The 19006-nt window shown below is 43.0% G+C and overlaps 1 protein-coding gene across 6 annotated transcripts in view; it reads left to right on the top strand.

Annotated features, from left to right (window-relative positions):
• The window catches only part of LOC126473630 (F-box/LRR-repeat protein 7-like), a 135789-nt gene that overhangs the window by 39068 nt on the left and 77715 nt on the right, over positions 1–19006 (top strand). For all 6 annotated transcript variants that reach the window (XM_050100809.1, XM_050100810.1, XM_050100813.1 and 3 more), the window contains exon 3: positions 11562–11787. In XM_050100809.1, the coding sequence (XP_049956766.1) occupies positions 11562–11787 (226 nt within the window). The remainder of the gene's footprint in view (positions 1–11561; positions 11788–19006) is intronic.

Below are 19006 nucleotides of genomic sequence, written 5' to 3'. Positions count from 1 at the left end.
GGCTGACCGAGAGCTAGATGGCGGGATACTGTATCCACTGACCTTACTGAGATAGAGATCTGATGGAGGAGAAAAACAGAGAACAGATACGTATGGAGGAAGAGTATTGAGGAGCTCGAGGTCCACCGAGACCTGTAGTGCCAAAACGAAGAGGAAATATGTTTCATTTTATCAGCCTCAGTCCTTCTTCTCACTGCACACAATACACTCCCTTGCACAAGAGCCCAATTTGACTGTGTTTACATCCCAGTATCAGTATCTGTCCACCTTGCCTCTCAACTCCAGCATATTTGACAGATATTTTTATGAAAAATTTCAACACCAGTATTTATGAGTGGTATAACGCCATACTCGTCTTTTTGAGATATTTTGATTGCCATTTAAAAAAAAGAGGTTTTGATTGCCATTAAAATATATGCTGTTCCATTAAAACAAATTATGATTGGGAAAAGGGTTAACTGTGTTCACTCCATAACAAATTTAGATGCCCCTGTGCTTACTACCAATTGCTGAAAACCTCATGTCAGTATCTTGAAGCTGAAGGGGTTGTGCCTTGCATGAATCAAGCTGTTTATAATATTCTAGCAAAGTTTTGATAGAATTTAAACTCTTTTTAGATTAAAGGAGACTAGTCACTGAAAGTGTATGTCTGTGTGTGTGTGTGTGTGTGTGTGTGTGTGTGTGTGTGTGTGTGTGTCTGTGTCAGAATCACAATTTTATTGTCTCATGACATACATAATTGATTTAAAGTAGAGGATGCTTGTAATTGTAAATAATGTACCAGAGGTACATACAATGTAGAAAGAAACCTAATCTATAAAAATCATTACAAATTTGTTTCATTATTCTACAAAAGGAATCTTCCCCGTCATTCAGAAATTCCATGCATGAACAATAACATTTTTGCACTAGGATGGTGCATAATTTTATCTTCAGTGAACCTAGTTCCATACTGAGAAAGTTTTTCATTTTTAATTTATCATAAATTTTTATAGCTGTTTATTGAGGAGCCTGGGAGTAGAGATTTAGCCTATGATATAGCAACAGAAAATTATCTTCGTTTCTTGTGCCATATATAAATTGAAAATGGTTTCCCATAAATAATTCTGGATTGATATGGGCAAAGACAAACAGTTTATAAATGTAAATACATGAAGTAGTTAAAATTTTTAGACCTTTGAATAAAGGTCGGCATGACACTGTAGGATCAATAGTTCATATATTTATACTAATACTTTTTCAAACTAATAATATTCTATTTACACTACTTCTTCCCCCCCCCCCCCCCCCTCCCAAAAGATTATACTATATCTTATAATAGATTCAAAAGAGTTGTGGTAAACAACATTCCTAGTGAAACTTCCTAGCAGATTAAAACTGTGTGCCAGACCGAGACTCAAACTTCACAGAAGCTTTTCTGTGAAGTTTAGAAGAGAGGAAATGAGGTACTGGCAGAATTGAAGCTGTGGGGATGGGACGTGAGTCGTGCTTGGGTAGCTCAGTTGGTAGAGCACTTGCCCGGAAAAGGCAAATGTCCCGAGTTCGAGTCTCGGTTCAGCACACAGTTTTAATCTTCCAGGAAGTTTCATATCAGCGCACACTCCGCTGCATAGTGAAAATGTCATTCGGAGAACTTTCCTAGTGTCCGTGTCACTTGCATAGAACAGTATTGTCATTGAGATAGGCTTATATGAGAAGACCGGGATAATTTTTTTTTCTAAAAATACCCCAAGGAATTTGACAGATTCTGCTTCTCCAAGTTCCTCGTTTTTATGGATAATTTGGAAGTCCATTGATTTTGGTTTTTTAAACTGTAGTATTTAGTTCTTTTCCTGTTCAGTTGTAATCCACTTGCACCAAACCAGTGTTATAAACTATTTAGGGTGACATTCACACAGTATCTAATAATAGAATTAAGTAATTTCAGTACACATCTTATTTTTGAGGTAAGAAAAAACCTTCAATGTTGTACCGACCGAAAGCAAGTAAAAAGTGTGCAATATTCTAGCATTATCCTATATCCACATCTGCATCTACAGAGTGTCCCAGGATTTGGGAACGTGACAGAAACGATCATTGTAAACAAAAAATGTCACATAAGCATGGGCTCTAAAGTACATACCATAAGAGCTATGAATACACCCTGTATATTGTGTAACAAGTCCCTTGTACTGCAAGCTCTCTGCTTTCCGCATTTTGAGAGGTGGTGGTATGGATCAAAACAAAGAAAAAATTTCCAGTAAGCAGGGGCTCTTAAGTGCATAGCTTAAGAGCTACAAACATTTATTCAGTAGAAGAGATGTTTTTCAAAATAGCAAAGATGAACCAGTGGTCATAGCTTTTAAGGTATGACCATAGGCACATTTTACAGCCCATTCCTACAAAATTTTTTGCTTCAATCGATCATTCCTGTCGTACCTCCGAATATTGACTGTTCCTGTTGGGATATGCTGTACGAAGGAAGGATCGATATACTGGTGGACTTCCGGGAGGTTGACTTCTGGGAACGTACGCACTCGTAATTTTAAAAGTAAGCTATTCTGTGATACACGACACTCCCCTCGCAGTGTTTACCATTTGAGTTGACTGGACATCTCCTCGATGCTTTTGCACTTACTAAATGAACCTTTACGAAGAAGAACCTACAAGATGTGAAACGTAGAGAAAATGTACATTGTTGCAACACAAGAAGCATCAAACACATATACACGCCTTACCACAGACTATCAAAATCAATAAATAGCTATGAAGTCACAGGGCACAAACTATTTAATAAGCTCCCACATGCTATACAGGATCTTCCTGAACATACATTCAAAGAAAGACTGCATGAATGGTTTATTGCCCACCCTTTCTATGATATCAATGAATTCTTCAACTGTAAAATGCAGTAATCCAACAGATGACCCACTGTACATTTATTGTAATATAAGCTAAAATATTTCAGTAGTCAATACCTTATCACACTGTATTATAAATTGTAACTTCATTTGACGTTGTCAATTGCTGTAATGGCCTAAAGTCAATAAAATCTTTATTATTATATGACAAAATGTTCTGCTCTACTTTTGGGTATTGTCTGTTTCTTCTATCAGTCCTATTTGTTACAGATCCCAGACTCACGAGCAGTATTCAAATACAGTGAAACCTCGCACAGTGAGCACAATTCGTTCCGGAATCTTACTCGTAGTGCAAAACACTCTTTAAGGGAAATAATTTATCCCGTATAAAGTGATGTAAAATACGATAATGCGTTCCGTGCAGAAAAAGTACTAAAAGTTTTATCTTCCTTGTGCCATTTGTTCAAAGAAAATTATGCATACAGTATTACGTACGTGATAGGGACAGGGAATGTGAAGTAGGTGGTGACCTGGTAAAGATAGCTACCCAAACATAACACTATGTGCATTTCGTGCAGTGTTTCAGCATCACAATTGGCCTCATCTTAATGCGGCTGTTAGGCACGTTAACATGGTGCTGGAGAAGGCACTGGTGGCAGAGGGGATGGGTCACATTGCAATTGTGCCAGTACAGTCTTATCAGTAGATCAGGTTTCACTAGGCATGGCCTGCACCTCAAAAGATATAGGGAGGGGAGGCTGGCAAAGCTTATAGGTGACAGTGTAGTGGGAGGGGGTGGTGGGATCACTCGTGGAAAAATTCCTGTAGTAGTTGGTGTTAGAGCTGCACCTCTTTTAGATTGAAGTCAGCTGATAGGTATACCTGCTTAAAGGAAGCCCCTCTAACTAAGGAATCACCGTCAGAGGACGTCATGTTCCCGAGTAGAGAAGGAATTAGCGTATTTCATCAAAATGTAAGAGGTATTAGAGATAAAGTTAGTGAACTGCTTATAGATGTTGACTCTGAAATTATTGGTATATGAGAGCACCACATAAATAATTTGACAATTCAGAGGCTTCTTTTACCAGGATACAGATTAGCTGGCTGTTTTTCAAGCAGTTCCTTGCAGGATGGGGGAGTGGCTATGTACGTAAAAAATAGTATTCCATTCGAGTCCATAGACGTATCACGGCACTGCACTGAACAGATATTTGAATGTTGTGCAGGGGCAGTTGAATTTAATGAAACTAAACTTGTATTTTTTCTTGCTTATAGGTCCCCCAACTCCGACTTCAGAGCATTTCTGCTCAAGCTAGTGAGGTTTCTCGATTCACTTTATAATAAGTACCAGAAATTAGTTATACATGGTGACTTCAGTGTTAATTTTGTATATGATTGTGCAAGAAAAATGGTGTTGGTAGATCTCCTAAATTCGTGTGATCTGATACAGACTGTGTTTTTTCCTACTAGGGTGCAGGGGAACAGTAGCACAGCCATAGACAATATTTTTATTCATTCTTCATTACCAGATGGGCATTCTGTTAGTAAAAGGGTGAATGTCCTTTCAGACCATGATGCACAAATTTTAGCTCTAAAAGGCTTGTGTACTCAAACGAATGTCACATATAATTACAAACTGTGTAGAAAAGTTAATACAAGGGCAATTGAGAGTTTTTTAAAACTCGTCAAGGAACGAGAGTGTCAGGATGTTTATAGTGCCTTAACACATTGCTCCTGCTCTTTCAGAGCTGCTTTCCATTAGAACGTTCTACATGGAGTACTAGCAGTAAAAGGCAGCCTGGGTGGCTGACTACTGGGGTAAGGATATCATGTAGAACAAAGTGGGAATTATATCAAAATGTTAGAAGTAGTCACAAACAAGCTACAGTTGCCCATTGCAAGCTGTATTGTATGGCGCTTAAAAATATTACTAGGAAGGCAAGAGTATGTGGTGTGCAAATAGAATAGCTAATTCACAGGATAAAATTAAGACCATATGGTCAGTTGTGAAGGAAGTGTCTGAAGGTTGACAATATAAAGTCAGTTCGTAGTAAAAATATTTCTGTTACTATTAAATCAGATATATGTACAGTATTTAACAATCATTGTCTGAGCATTGCTGGTGAATTAAATAAAAATTTAATTTCTACAGGGAATCATATAATTCTCTTAGAAAATGCCTTTCCAAGGCGGATGTCTGAAATACTCCTCTGTGATACTGACAAGGGGGAGATTTAGTCAATAATTAAATCACTGAAGACTAAGGATTCTCATGGATATGATGGAGTTCCTTGCAGAGTATTAAAGTACAGTGATGCACATGTAAGCCCTGTACTTAGCCATATTTGTAATTTTTCCTTTAGGTATGGTCAGTTTCCTGAACAATTAAAAGACTCACAAGGGAACCTCCACATCGCACTCCCCTGAGATTTAGTTATAAGTTGGCGCAGTGGATAGGCCTTGAAAAACTGAACACAAAACAATTGAGAAAACAGGAAGAAGTTGTGTGGAACTATCAAAAAAATAAGCAAAATATACAAACTGGGTAGTCCATGTGGAAGATATGCAACATCAAGGCTAGTGTGAGCTCAGGAGCGCCGTGGTCCCGTGGTTAGCGTGAGCAGCTGTGGAACGAGAGGTCCTTGGTTCAGTTCTTCCCTCGAGTGAAAAGTTTTTTTTCTTTATTTTCGCAAAGTTATGATCTGTCCATTAGTTCATTGACGTCTCTGTTCACTGTAATAAGTTTAGTGTCTGTGTTTTGCGACCGCACTGCAAAACTGTGCGATTAGTAGACGAAAGGATGTGTCTCTCCAATGGGAACCGAAAACATTTGATCGCAAGGTCATAGGTCAACCAATTCCTCCACAGGAAAACACGTCCGATATATTCTATATGACACTGGTGACGCCATGTGCATCACATGACAAGAGTATGTTGTCGATCCACCTAACTTGTGCACTTGGCGAATGGGTAAAAAGATTCTACCTTGCCCGATTTAGGTTTTCTTGTGGATGTGATAATCACTCCCAAAAAAGTGATGAAAACATAAGAGTTTGTCTCATAAACTGCAACAAATGAATGCAACGGTTTTACAGTCACACTGTTTTCCTGTGCTCTGTCAAAACATATGTTTTTAACATTTTCAAATTTTTCCGTGTGCAGACTGTCAAATCCTGCATATGTCCAAGCAAATCTGAACATGTTCTGGAATTTTGGAGAGCGAAGTTGGTTATGTGTAAGTGCCTGAACTTTGATAATTGTCTGAAAATAAAAAATTAAACTTTACACTGGAGGGAAGACTTGCACCAAGGACCTCTCGTTCCGCAGCTGCTCACGCTAACCACGGGACCACGGCGCTCCTGAGGTCACACTATCCTTGATGTTGCCTATCTTGCACATGGACTACTCAGTTTGTATATTTTGCTTATTTTTTTCATAGTTTCACACAACTTCTTCCTCTTTTCTCGATTGATCTGTGTTCAGCTTTTCAAGGCCTATCCACTGTGCCAACTTTTAACTAAATCTGAGGGGGGTGCGATGGGGAGGTTCCCTTGTCAGAAGTAAAGCTGCTTTATAGAAAGGGATAATGTAGACAGTTTTAGACCTATTTCTATGCCATCAGTGTTTGCTAAAGTTATTGAAAAGGCTGCTTATGTAAGGATAATTGATCATTTTATGCCACACGATTTGCTATCAAATGTACAGTTCGGCTTTAGAAATCATTTAACAGCTGAAAATGCTATATTCTCTTTTCTCTGTGAGGTACTGGATGGGTTAAACAAAAGGGTTTGAATGCTAGGCATATTTTTTGATTTAACTAAGATGTTTGATTGTTTTGATCACCGACTATAGCTCCATAAGTTGGTCCATTACAGAATAGGGAGAGTAGCTCAATTGGTTCATCTCTTACTTTAGAAACAGATAGCAAAAGGTCATTACTCACAATGTTGAGAATGTCTGTGAGGTGGGATCTGAGTGGGGTACTGTCAAATGGGGGGTTGCCCCAGGGATCAGTGTTGGGGCCGCTCCTGTTCCTTATTTATGTAAATGATATGCCCTCTAGTATTATGGGTAATTCTAAAATATTTCTGTTTGCTGACGACACTAGCTTGGTAATAAGGGATGTTGTGTGCAACAATGGCTTGGTTTCAAATAGTGCAGTTCACGACCCAAGTTCATGGCTTCTGGGAAATAAACTAACACTAAATCACAGTAAGACTCATTTTTAGAGTTTCTACACGTAATTCAACAAAACCTGACATTTTAATTTCACAGAATGGGCTTATGATTAGTGAAACTGAACAGTTCAAATTTCTGGGTGTTCAGATAGATAGTAAACTGACGTGGAAAAGCCCACGTTCAGGATCTCGTTCAAAGACTTAATGCTGCCATTTGTACTATTCGAATGGTATCTGAAGTAACTGATGGTTCGACATGAAAATTAGTCTACTTTGCTTATTTCAATTCACTTATGTCATACGGTATTATATTTTGGGGTAACTCTTCTCATTCTAAAAGGATATTTTTGGCTCAGAAATGGGTGGTTTGGGCAATAAGTGGTGTAAGTTCGCGAACCTCTTGTCTGCCCCTGTTCACTAGTCTGGGTATTTTGACATTGGCTTCTCAATTTATATATTCTTTACTGCTGTTTCTTGTTAGCAATATCAGATTATTCGCAATATCAGCTTATTCGCAAGAATAAGCAGCTTTCACTCAGTTAATCCTCGGCATAAATCCAACCTGCCTTTGTATCGTACTTCCTTGACTCGTAGGCAAAAAGGTGTGCAGTATACTGCTGCATCCATTTTCAATAAGCTACCACAAGAATTCAAAAATCTTAGCAGTAATCCACGCACTTTCAAATCGAAACTGAAGAGTTTCCTCACGGGTCACTTCTTGTATTCTGTTGTGGAGTTCCTTGAAAAATTAAGCTGATTCTTATGTTGTATTGTTGACTGCGTTTACTTAAACTTATGGACTGACTTTTTTTGGGGTGACGATTTTCAGTGGACGATGCAACCAATTCCCACACTTTCAGCATTTCTCGTATTGGACCAGAAGATTGCTGCTTTGCTGTTACTGCCGCCTCCTCTTTCTCCTCTTCCTCCTCCTTTGAAGAACTCCTCTCCACAACTCCCTGCCGTGAAACACACTGCAACTCTATAAGCTCTTCGGTGCTCATTTCTTGGCTGTAATCTTCCACAAGCTGATTGATATCACTGTTGTCCACTTTTAGTCCCGTGCTCTTAACAAAGACACAATCTCATTGACTACAGGCTCCACAGGTACTGACTCTATTGCCTCCGAGTCACATTCGACAGTGCACTCTGGCCAAAGTTTCTTCTGAGTAGAAGTGAGAGTTCTCTCGGTAATCCCATCCCACACCTTTTTGGTGATCTTGACACAGGTAATCGTGTGTAAGTGATATTTCCAAAACTCTCCGAGAGTGAGATTGGTAACTTCAGTCGACTCAAAGAAATGCCTGAAGAGTGCCTTAGTGTAGGGCTTCTTAAAATTAGAAATAATTTACTGGTCCATAGGCTGGAGTAACGGATTTTGATGAATTGAAATTCTTCAAGGAAGTGGTCTTATAGGCCTGGAGGATTGGAGAATAGGCAGGAGCGTTGTCCATAATGAGCAAGATACAGAGTGGTAGATTAATCTCGAGAGAATATTTTTTCATCGAAGGACCGAACACTTCGTCGATCTGATCACAGAAAAGATCGTATGTCACCCGAGCCTTGTTGTCGGATCTCCACATCATATTTAACCTGCTCTTGTGCCCTTTACACTTTTTGAAGGCTTGAAGAGTTTCTGAATGGTAAACAGGGAGAGGTTTAATTTTCAAATAATCTCTCGCATTGGCACAGAATAGCAGTGTGAGATCGGCTTTGGTTGTCTCACACCTGGGTAATGCATTCTCCCCTGCTCTTACAAAGGTATGCTTCAGTATATTTTTCCAGAACAGACCTGTCTCATCACAATTAAAAACCTGCTGTGGCAGATAACACTCAGAATCTACGAGCATTTTGAAGTTTCTGATGAAAGCTCTCTGCTGCCTCTGTGTCCGCCATGCAGTGGACGCTAGTTCTTCTCTTAAACTTCTCGGACCACCCACCGCTTCCCTTAAACACTTCAGTGAATCATTCTCACCTTTTCACAAATTATGTTCTCATTAATAGTGTTTTGCAATTGCTTTTCATTTATCCATTTTATCCGTATAAGGAACAACCTGTCAGTATCGTCCAGAATACGAAACCATTGTTTGGATGTTCATGTCACTCACTTTGCAGCCTCTATCTCCTGAATCTTGTCCCGTTCTTGAGGATAGTGCAAATAGGTGATGCTAAATCAGCAATGCTCACACCACGTCTGCATTTTTCAATTATTTTACGTTTCATTTCTAAGGTCATTTTCTTACTCTTACGGTCATATTCTTGCAGCTTTAGCTTCTGGGACATTTTTAAGAAGCTTATTAAAATTTGTGCATAAAAAACACTGTGGGAACACTATTTTAGAAAAAAATGTGTGATTGCAAGCTGCAGTAAGGTGGGTAGCAGAAAGAGCGCTAAGCCCGGACTGTGGTATGTACTAAAGACATTATTGATATGCTGCTGCTGACAATGAAAGTTGCTCATATTGGCAACCGTTTCCCCCACCGCGTGCATACGGCTGGTGATGTTGCACTAAATCGTCGTGACTCGTGCTTGTTATGCGTGTCTGTTTTTAATAATTCGTTTAGCTCATTATGTGAATTGCACATTGTGGGAGCTGCTTATTAAGTGAGGTTCCACTGTATTGGCTGAACGAGGACTTTTGGACTAGCTCCTTTGTGGGTGGTCAGCTAATCTCAGTGTGGCATCAACGTTTTCCTACACTTAGTTTTACAAGGATATTCTATTTTAAAATGCTGTGTGCACATATTCCAACATAATAAATATGGCTGCTTCCAGGGATTGTTTGGCAATTGTGTAATTGTCCAGTAATGGGTCTTTCTGTTTATTTATGCGCAATATGTTAATTTGTTTACTTTGGGGGTCAACTAACAGTCACTGCACCAAGTGTCAGTCCTCTGCAGTCATCATCTGCAAACTGACTGACGGGCCTCTTGATGTTCTCCACAAGGTCATTTATACACTCTGTGGATAGTTATGGTCCTACAGCACTCCTTTGGGGTATCAACTTCCTTTGTTATAATGCTATTACAATTTTGGCTTACATGCCTTTGTCACACTTAAGATTCAGTGCCGTATTGTTGTTATTGTTCTGATTTTCATTCCAAAGATTCGTGTGATGCACTTCCCCCTGCCACTCTTTCCTGTGCAAGCCCCTACGTCTCCAAATAGCTGCTGCAACCAATGTGATCAATGTGATGTGCATTCCAGCCCAAGATGCTGGATTGGTGGTCATGTGTGCATGGTGTGTGTGTGTGTGTGTGTGTGTGTGTGTGTGTGTGTGTGTGTGTGTGTGTGTGTGTGTCTTTACTGACACAGGCTGTGGCCAAAAGCTATATGTGTGAGTGCCTTTTAATCTCATCTGACTGCAACCTGATGTGTCTTCTTTATGGTAACTAGCAGTCCGTCTCTTCCTACATTGTTGGTGTTCGTACCTCGAGTTTTGATTGTTTGATATATGAAAAATAACAAGTCTTCGCTTCAGCTTACGACCTTAGTGCACATCGACAGCAGGAATTAGTACCCTGTCACAACTAAATTTTTCTGTACCTTAACTATGTGTCTGAACAATTTCTTTTATTTCATCATCTGTGGAGCTAGTTGGTATATAAACCTGTACTACTGTGGTGAATGTTGGCTTCATATCCGTTTTTGGCCTGTATGGACTCCTATTTTGTATGCATTATTAAACCTACTCTTGCACTACCCTATTTGGTTTGTATTTATGGTCCTGTACTCACCTGACTGAAACTCCTTTTCCACTTGCCACAGAACTTCACTAATTCCCACAATATCCAACTTCAAATCATCCAGTTCCCTTTTTAAATTTTCTAACCTACCTGCCCAATTAAGGGATCTAGCAGTCTATGACCTCACCTGTAGATTGTATGTTTGGTTTTTCACGATGACGACATCCTCCTTATCGGACCCACGTGGAGACCCGAATGGGGAACTATTTTACCTCCAGAATATTTTACCCAAGAGAATGCCATCATCGTTTAACTACACAGTAGAGGCAGCACGCCCCCAGGAAAACTAACAGCTGTATTTTCCTGCCGCATTTAACTGTTTGCAGTACTGGCACAGTGAGGTCGTGTCGGTTCTTGTTACAAGACAGTGGCTTATAATCCAAAATTGCAATAGCACAATAAAAACAGTTACAGCTAAAAGTGAAAATGACATCTTTTAAGAACTCCCTTGGGATATTTCAGAGGCTACTAATATGTCTGAAGGTTTCTCTTTACTAAGAATGGCATACTATGTTCCATTTGTTAGGAGCTCTTCTGTTCAGTCACAAAACTGGTCCAATATTCCGTACGCTCATCTTTTGTTTATTAGGCTACAGTGTGGAACCCTGTCAGACATCTTCCAAAAGTCGAGGAACGTCAACCTGGGCACCAGTATTTGCTGCCTTCAAGATCTTGTGGATTAATTCACTATAAATGGACTACACAGTTAACGAGAGTAGTTTTACGCACGAAACTTATGTCAAAGTATAAGAATTCGATCATTATGTGTTTCTCATTGTGCGCCTCTCACACTGCAGGGCACAGAATGGGAGGAGCTGCTGCGGTGTCACCTGCTCCGAGTGCGCCCACTGCAGGTGTGAGAAGACGGACAGAGAGGTCTTACGGACAGCCGGTATGATGCCACAACTCTGGACACTTACGATGATGCGCGGTACCAGAGCTCGCATCTTACGTAAGATCTGCAGGAACTGTCCGAATCTCACAACTTTGCAACTTCACGGCTGTCAGAAGATGAACTACTCGGTAAGTTGAACCTTCAGCTATAGTGTGAGATATAAATGAGGGCCCACTTGTGCGAGTACTGTTTTTAACCAGATGGACAATTCCTGTTTTCTGTACTTTATAGTGAGGGATTGGACGGGTTAAAAGATACGTGTGCTTCTGAGAAACAGAAAGTGCACGTGATTCAAAATGTAGCAATGTGGGACCTCTCATCTTGCTTTGAGATCACTCTTAGAGTTCATACATGGCATGTTTCTTTTTTTTTTCATTTTTTAATTTATTTTTGGACTACAGTTACCTGTTAAAATTATATTGTAGGTTACATTTCTCGTATTATCGTTAACTAGCCTTTTCCCTGTGGCTTCGGTCACATACACTTTTGACACATATATTACACACACGTCCTCCTCTCGCTCGCTGTGTCCACTTCTTCCTCTCCCTGTCTCCCTCATCCTCCCACCTCTTCCCTACTCCCACCTCTTCCCTACTCTCTCTCTCTGCCCATCTCTTCCTCCCCTTTTCTCTCTCAGCTTCCTCCTCCTCCCTTTCTCACCATCAGTCTCTCCTGTGCCCCCACCCCACCTTGCTCAGCTGTGCCACTGCAAGTCGTGCAGATACTACTCACATGACATGCCAGTCATGCAGGGCAGCCTACATGTCAGTGGTAGGAAACCCTTTTGTGCCCATATAACCACTCCTGTGGAAGCTAGGAAGTTCTAACTGCCATAGTGCTGAATGTGATACAGCAAGCAGCATGTCTTCCAAATTTGGGTGAAATTGATTAAGATGCAATTGACAATTTGCTTATTTCTGTAGTGTGAGAATTTTTGATGCAATGACCAAACTCGGCAATCACGGTTAATAGAATAATAAAAAGTAGCAACCGGGATCACAAATTTGTTTTATATCTGGTGTCAGTAATTGGTTTCAGTCATTAAACCGACTTCAGACTGAGACCCCAGATGATGGAGGAGCCTGTGCCAAGCTCTGTTGTGTGATGCCTGTTGCTGTCTGGGACAGATACTACTTGATACTGGCTTCTCTCCTCATCTGGAGTCTCACTCTGAAGACAGATGTCATGTTCTCAGCTGTAATTTTTTATCATTACGGTAGAGTGTAATTAGTCTTGTCGAGGAAGCAGCTTCTCGTACAGCTTAGCTGCAGCGTGCTACCTCGGATGACAGTGAGGGAAACCAGACACGGATCAGCTCTGTGCAGCAGATTAATGACCAGGTCTTCTGTTTTTGTTTTAGGGTGCAGGGTCGTACGCACCCGTGTCAGAAATGGAGAATGTCGGTGCCAATGACGAAGGCACCCCTGACATCACGGTCAGTTCGAGAGCTGTCAGTATATGCAAAGGTACTATTGTGAATTTCCGTGTGAAGGTCGTGAAACTGAAGGCGATAGAGCGAGGCTGGAGGTAGTGACTTTAGGAAGCGAATGGAGGCTGAGGCGAACACGGGCCGCTGCGTGAAGTCGAGCTGGTAAAGGGTTCACAGGCGTCAGGAAAGTGGCAGGTATTGTGAAGTTAAGCTGTCGGAGGAAGAGCCGAAAGTGAACTCCGGGAGGTAACAGAGAAAAGGGACGTGCCCCATGCTGGCGATCAAAGGAGTCATTGAAGAAGGAGGCATAGGGTGGGTGGCCTGCACGGCAGACCAACGGTGTGCTTACCTGCTGAGGAGAAAGTAGGATAGCGGTAGTTTGGCAGCTTCAGCATACAGACTCTCAGCCGGTCCAGTGAATAGGTGCCAGTGACCAAACAGATGCCACAATGGTGAATAGTATTGAAACAGGATACGAGGGACAGATGTGCAGATGCAAAAACGAAACACCCCTAGTCTAGTTTTGAATGGAAAAGGGACCGGTACAAACAGTGGAGGGTGGTTCGATCTGCTCCCCAGGAAGTACCACTGAGGACACGTACAACATTGAGGGACTGCATACAGTGGGCTGTTAGGTAAGACACGTGAGAGGACCGAGAAAGTTTCCTATCGAGCGTGAGACCCAAGAATTTCATAGTTTCAACAAACTGAAGAGGTACAGGTCTGAGGTGCAAAGATGGCGGAAGAAACCCGTTGCACCACAAGAAATATGTACAAACAGTTTTGTCAACAGAAGAACATAAGCCACTGTCCGTGCTCTACAAGTAGAGACGATCGAGACATCGCTGAAGATGCTGCTCGATGAGCCGAGTCAGTGGAGAACTGGAATAGATGCAAAATCGTCGAAAAAAAGGGAGCCAAAGATGTCCAGTGGGAGTCAGGCCATTATGGGACTAATGGCGACAGCGAAGAGGACGACACTTGGGATGGAACCTCGAGGCACACTGTTTTCCCGGATAAAGGTGTCTGACAAGGCAGAACCCTCACGTACTTTGAAAACTCGGTCTTTTAAAAATTCCTGAAGGAAACGGGATATGCGGCTACCGAAGCCCCACCTGTAGAGAGGACAGAGGATACCGGTCCTCCAGCAGTTGTCGTAGGCTTTCTCCAAATCGAAAAACATGGCCACAATCTGGGAGTTCCGCAGCAAACCGTTCGTGACACGGGTGGACGAAATGAAGAGATGGTCGACTGCAACTAAATCCACAGTGTGCAATGTTTAGTAAATTGCGAGAATCATATGTTCCGTCACCTTGCAAACACAGCTGGTGAGAGAAATGGGGCAGTAGCTAGAAGGAAGGTCCTTACCGGCCTTAGATATGGGTATGACAGTGGCTTCATGCCAGAATCTAGGATGTGATGTCATCAGTCATACGACCACACCACCGCCTGAGACACCGATCCGCCGGATGTGATTCTCTCAATAAATGGAACAGAAGAATGGCTGTGTTAGCCAAAGAGTACACAGCCAGTCACAGTACTTACGCTTGCCACGAGACACTGCTGGGCCATTTCGTGTGCAGCAGGAGAGTAATGCAGTTGTGCCAGTCCACAGTTCGTAGCCGCGCTCAGTGGTCAGCCAGTGCCGACGTTAGTCATCATCTGCAGCTCAGTATTGCTGCCATCGAGTCTTTGTTGCTTCATTCCAAGTTAGTCTTCAAATTCACCGGATTCGACATTTGAGATTACGAGACATTAAGTCATCACTGCACGATTTTTGACATGTATATTATGTCATTCTACAGACGCTTAGTCTAGTCGTGCCTTCTATAATTGATGACCAACTGATCGTGGACTGCAGCAAAGTTAAGTAATAACTTCTTTCTTATTTTGTACTCCTGCTAATTAATTGTGTTTTCCTGTTGTAGCTACCGAGCAGTCTTGGCATAGTTGAACCCACGTTTCCACCTCCTCGGCTACCTCATCTTCGCCACCTCGTGTTGACGGACTCGATTATGGTGGAAGATCGAGAGCCGTTGTGGGAAATGTGCCCTCTGCCCAGATGCGGTCGTACATGTTAAGCAGAAAGTGCTTGCCCTGCCCGAGCCTCCTCCACTCATTTCCGACGGATGAGAAGGCAGGAAAATGGCAGCCCAAGGTGTCGGAGATAGCAGTAGGGTCTACTGTGACATTGTCTGCTACTGTCAGGCCCGAAAATCCCAGAGATCTGTCAGAGATTGGCCCACATGGTGGGCGAGGGATGGAATGTTAAAAGAGCTAATGAATGAAACCGAACTAGATTGTTTGCTGTCCTGAAGAAGATGATGACACTGTGCACACAACTGTTTACAATGAATGCAGTTTGCCATTGTAGGATTACGGTTAAAAATGCAGAGAGCACGTGTCCATACACAAATTGCGTCGCGGCACGCCTCGGTCCACCGAGGGACCGGGGGGTGCAGCGTGGTGAAGAGAAAGTGTGAGGAATGGAATGTTGTGTCACAGTAATGATAACATCTGTAAGATACTCTACCTGGTCAGCACAATGTTTGTCGAAGGTCACCAGAGAGGAGTAGAGCCTCCAGTCAGACTTAGTAAGCTGCCATTTGGGTGTGCAAGTAGATGGGATAGGAGTCAGCAAACGGATATTACAAGGGAAAAACGGTCACTCGATTACGTGTCAGAGAACGTACGCCTCAGACAGTGGGCGAGCTGGTCAGTGCAGAAGGATAGCTCCAAATGGGAATAGGTGTGCGTGAAGTCTGAAAGGAACATGGGTGCTCCTACATTAAGGCAGAGTAGGTTAATTTGATTGAGAAGGTCAGCCGAGAGGTCACCTCTCCGACACATTCTGGTAGAACCCCAAAGGGGCCGATGCACATTAAAGTCACTGAGCAGCAGAATGGGGTGAGGTAGCTGCCCAATAAACTCTAGAAAGTCTGCCCCGGCGATATCAAATGACGGAGGGACATAAATGGTACAGAAGGAAAAGGTCAAGTGAGGAAAGAAAAGGCAAACTGCAACAGCTCGGAGATGGGTAATCGGAGAGGTGGATCGACTGTAAACATCATCCCCTACAAGCTACAAGGCTCCTCCACGAGGGGGAGGAGGTCAAAACAGACTGGAAAGAAATGTGAGAGCTCAAAGTGGTCGTGAGGATGCAATATTGTTTTCCCAGAGGCAGAGGACGAGTGGACACTGTGATTCTAAGAGCACCCATAAATTGTCGTCGTCGGATCGAAGAACGCAAACGTTCCACCGGAGGAGAGTCACGACGAGGAAAACACGGAGGGGTGTCACCTCGGCGGCTGCCGAGTGCCGGCCTACGTATACCTGTCACTACGGGACACGGAAGCGGGAACATCCCACTCCGTGAAGTCTACAGGAGTGTCGGCATTCTCCGTCTGTCGGCCTGCGTATTCCAGGGCAGAAAAACAGCCGAGAGTGCACACCGGCGACACAGAGTTCGGCCAGGTGAGGGTATCACGTGGCGGCAGCGTCGCAGGGGAGACCGGCTGCCTCCGTTCCACTTCTCGGAGCCTTTCAGGTTGGCAGAGGAAGACTCTGATGTCGGCTGGCTGGAGGGATGTACAAAGTCTTTGTAGGAGTGTTCCTTCTGTCCTTTATGCCTGCCGGTTGTGTAGCAGGTGGCTTAACCCTGGGAGGCGAAAGTTTGTCGCACAGCTGGAGGAGGAGACGGGGACGCTACCGGGACACCGAGCAATTTCACAATCGCGGTGCTAAATATTAGGTCGGACGTCTGCACGGCCGGTTCCTCCGTAGAGCGAGAACGATACTGTAGGTGCCAGGCGGTAGGACGTGGGGTTTACGAGTAGCCGACAACTTACAAGCAGCCGGGTAATGCAGTTTTTCCTTCACTCATATCTCCCGGACAGCCGACTCGTCGAGATACGCGGGATAATCGCAGGAGGATTTGGCACGGTCGTCAGTGCTGTCGCTGCAGCAGGGAGAAGGAGGTGGGCACTCGCCCTTGTGAGCGTCACTACCGCAGGTTACACATCTGGCCGGGAGTCGACAGGACTCTCAGGTGTGGTCGTAACGGTGACACCGGTAGCAGTGCGTCGGGTTTGGAATATACAGTCTGACTGTGATAACTTCATCACCTGCTTTGATCTTTGACAGAAGAACCACTCTGTCAAAAGTGAGAAACAGAGTGCGTGCGGGCACTGAGGAGGCATCTACCTTTTTCATCACACGATAGACTGCAATGGCACTCCGATCGGAGAGATATGTTCGGATTTCTGCCTCAGTCAGACCATCGAGCGGTGTAGTGTAAATATCACCGCAGGAAGAATTCCGCATTCGGTGGGCCTCGACACCGACGCGATAGCCGCGGAGGAGCGGAGCTGCGAACAGTGTCGCGCCTGAGAGTCAGAAGTAGCCTTCGAAAGCAAAGTGACATTGTGTAAATGAGAGCAGGAGTTCACAGGGCCAGCAGTTGCATCGACACCTTTCTGGGTAATATACGGATTTAGCGTAGTGACTGACCGTCTTCAATATGTGAAACCACGTGGAACCGTGGTGCAGCTGGGAGGGTCTTTTGAATCATTGGCCTCATTCCGTTTATGTTTTGTAGACGTTGAAGGTGAAGACGATTGGCTCGTTGCGAGAAAATCCCCCACGATTTTCGGCATCTCCGACGGCGTGCTCCTTACTTACTGGGGGGCACATGTCAGAAGGGGGCACACTTGCCTCAGACGATTGTTCACACTTCAGATTGCACCTCACGAACACCTAACAGACGTTCCAATTGGCAATTTGAGAAGCTAGCAGCTCGGGCAATCATCTCTCCTCAGGCCCGGCCTCTACGAGGGGAGGAAGAAGAAAAAAGGAGGACCTCGAACGCCGAAACGGAGGAAGGATAGGAGAAGGGGAACAAGGAAAGAAAAAAGAAATGAAAAACAGTGCAGAGACTGTTCTGATATTGGCCACTGAAAATGCAAAACACCTTTCCAGAAACATTCCAGACACGTTCCCCGAGGGAGAAGAAATAGAACAGTGTGAGGATATATGTGCAGCACCGAAGGGAAACTGTGCTGCAAAGGCAGCGGCCTCACGGTAGCCGAGCACGGACCCGACGAAGAGTGGCGAGTCCCGTGAGGGGTTGGGAACTGGTGGTCTGGTACTTCGGTCAGCCCGAGTGTGGCTTTTAGGTGGTTTCCTGCACTCGTGTAGGGAAATGCTGGGCTGGTCCCCAATCTCCACTCGGTACAAATATCTGTAATATACGGTTACACAAAGGACAAAGTTTACACGATCCATAGTCGTGTGGCAGCCACAGCTCTCCTCCCTGACGTTAACTGGTGACTGTGGCACCAGGAAGGGTATCTGGCCTCAAATTTAAAATAAAAACAAAATCTGCCAAATCGTGTTAAATAGTAGTGCCTTATGATGGGGTAAATGCTAGGATAGACAGTCAGTGTTTGTGACGAAATTTTATTTTGCAGAACAACCTGATTTTTGATATTTCATAGTACCGTGCAGTCAATAAATTTCAGCATCAATAATAATACTTCCTAGGACAATGACCTGTACTGCTCTACAGTACTAAGTTCCTTAATTTAAAAAATTCTTAAATTTTTATCTAATTTTCAATAATTTAGAATGTACTTGTATTTAATTATTTAATTTTGCATGTGAACATGTAATCAGGAGTATACTGCATAAATTACACATAAAAAATAGGACATGTTTAATCAATTTACAAATGTATGTGAATTACTGAGAGACATAAGGAAATTTGTGTTAATTATATTACACTGCTTGATAAAATTATACAACCATAAATTATATGAGCCACTGAGAACCATAAGAGGCCAAAGCGTATCATCATTGATTGAGACTGTAGCATTTATTTATGCTTCTGACATCCATCAATCTTAGGCTGTGTCACGTTT

Source organism: Schistocerca serialis, chromosome 4, assembly GCF_023864345.2.
Source record: "Schistocerca serialis cubense isolate TAMUIC-IGC-003099 chromosome 4, iqSchSeri2.2, whole genome shotgun sequence".
Taxonomy (NCBI): domain Eukaryota; kingdom Metazoa; phylum Arthropoda; class Insecta; order Orthoptera; family Acrididae; genus Schistocerca; species Schistocerca serialis.
Note: the sequence above shows the minus strand (reverse complement) of the source record. Positions and strands in the feature narration are given on the sequence as shown.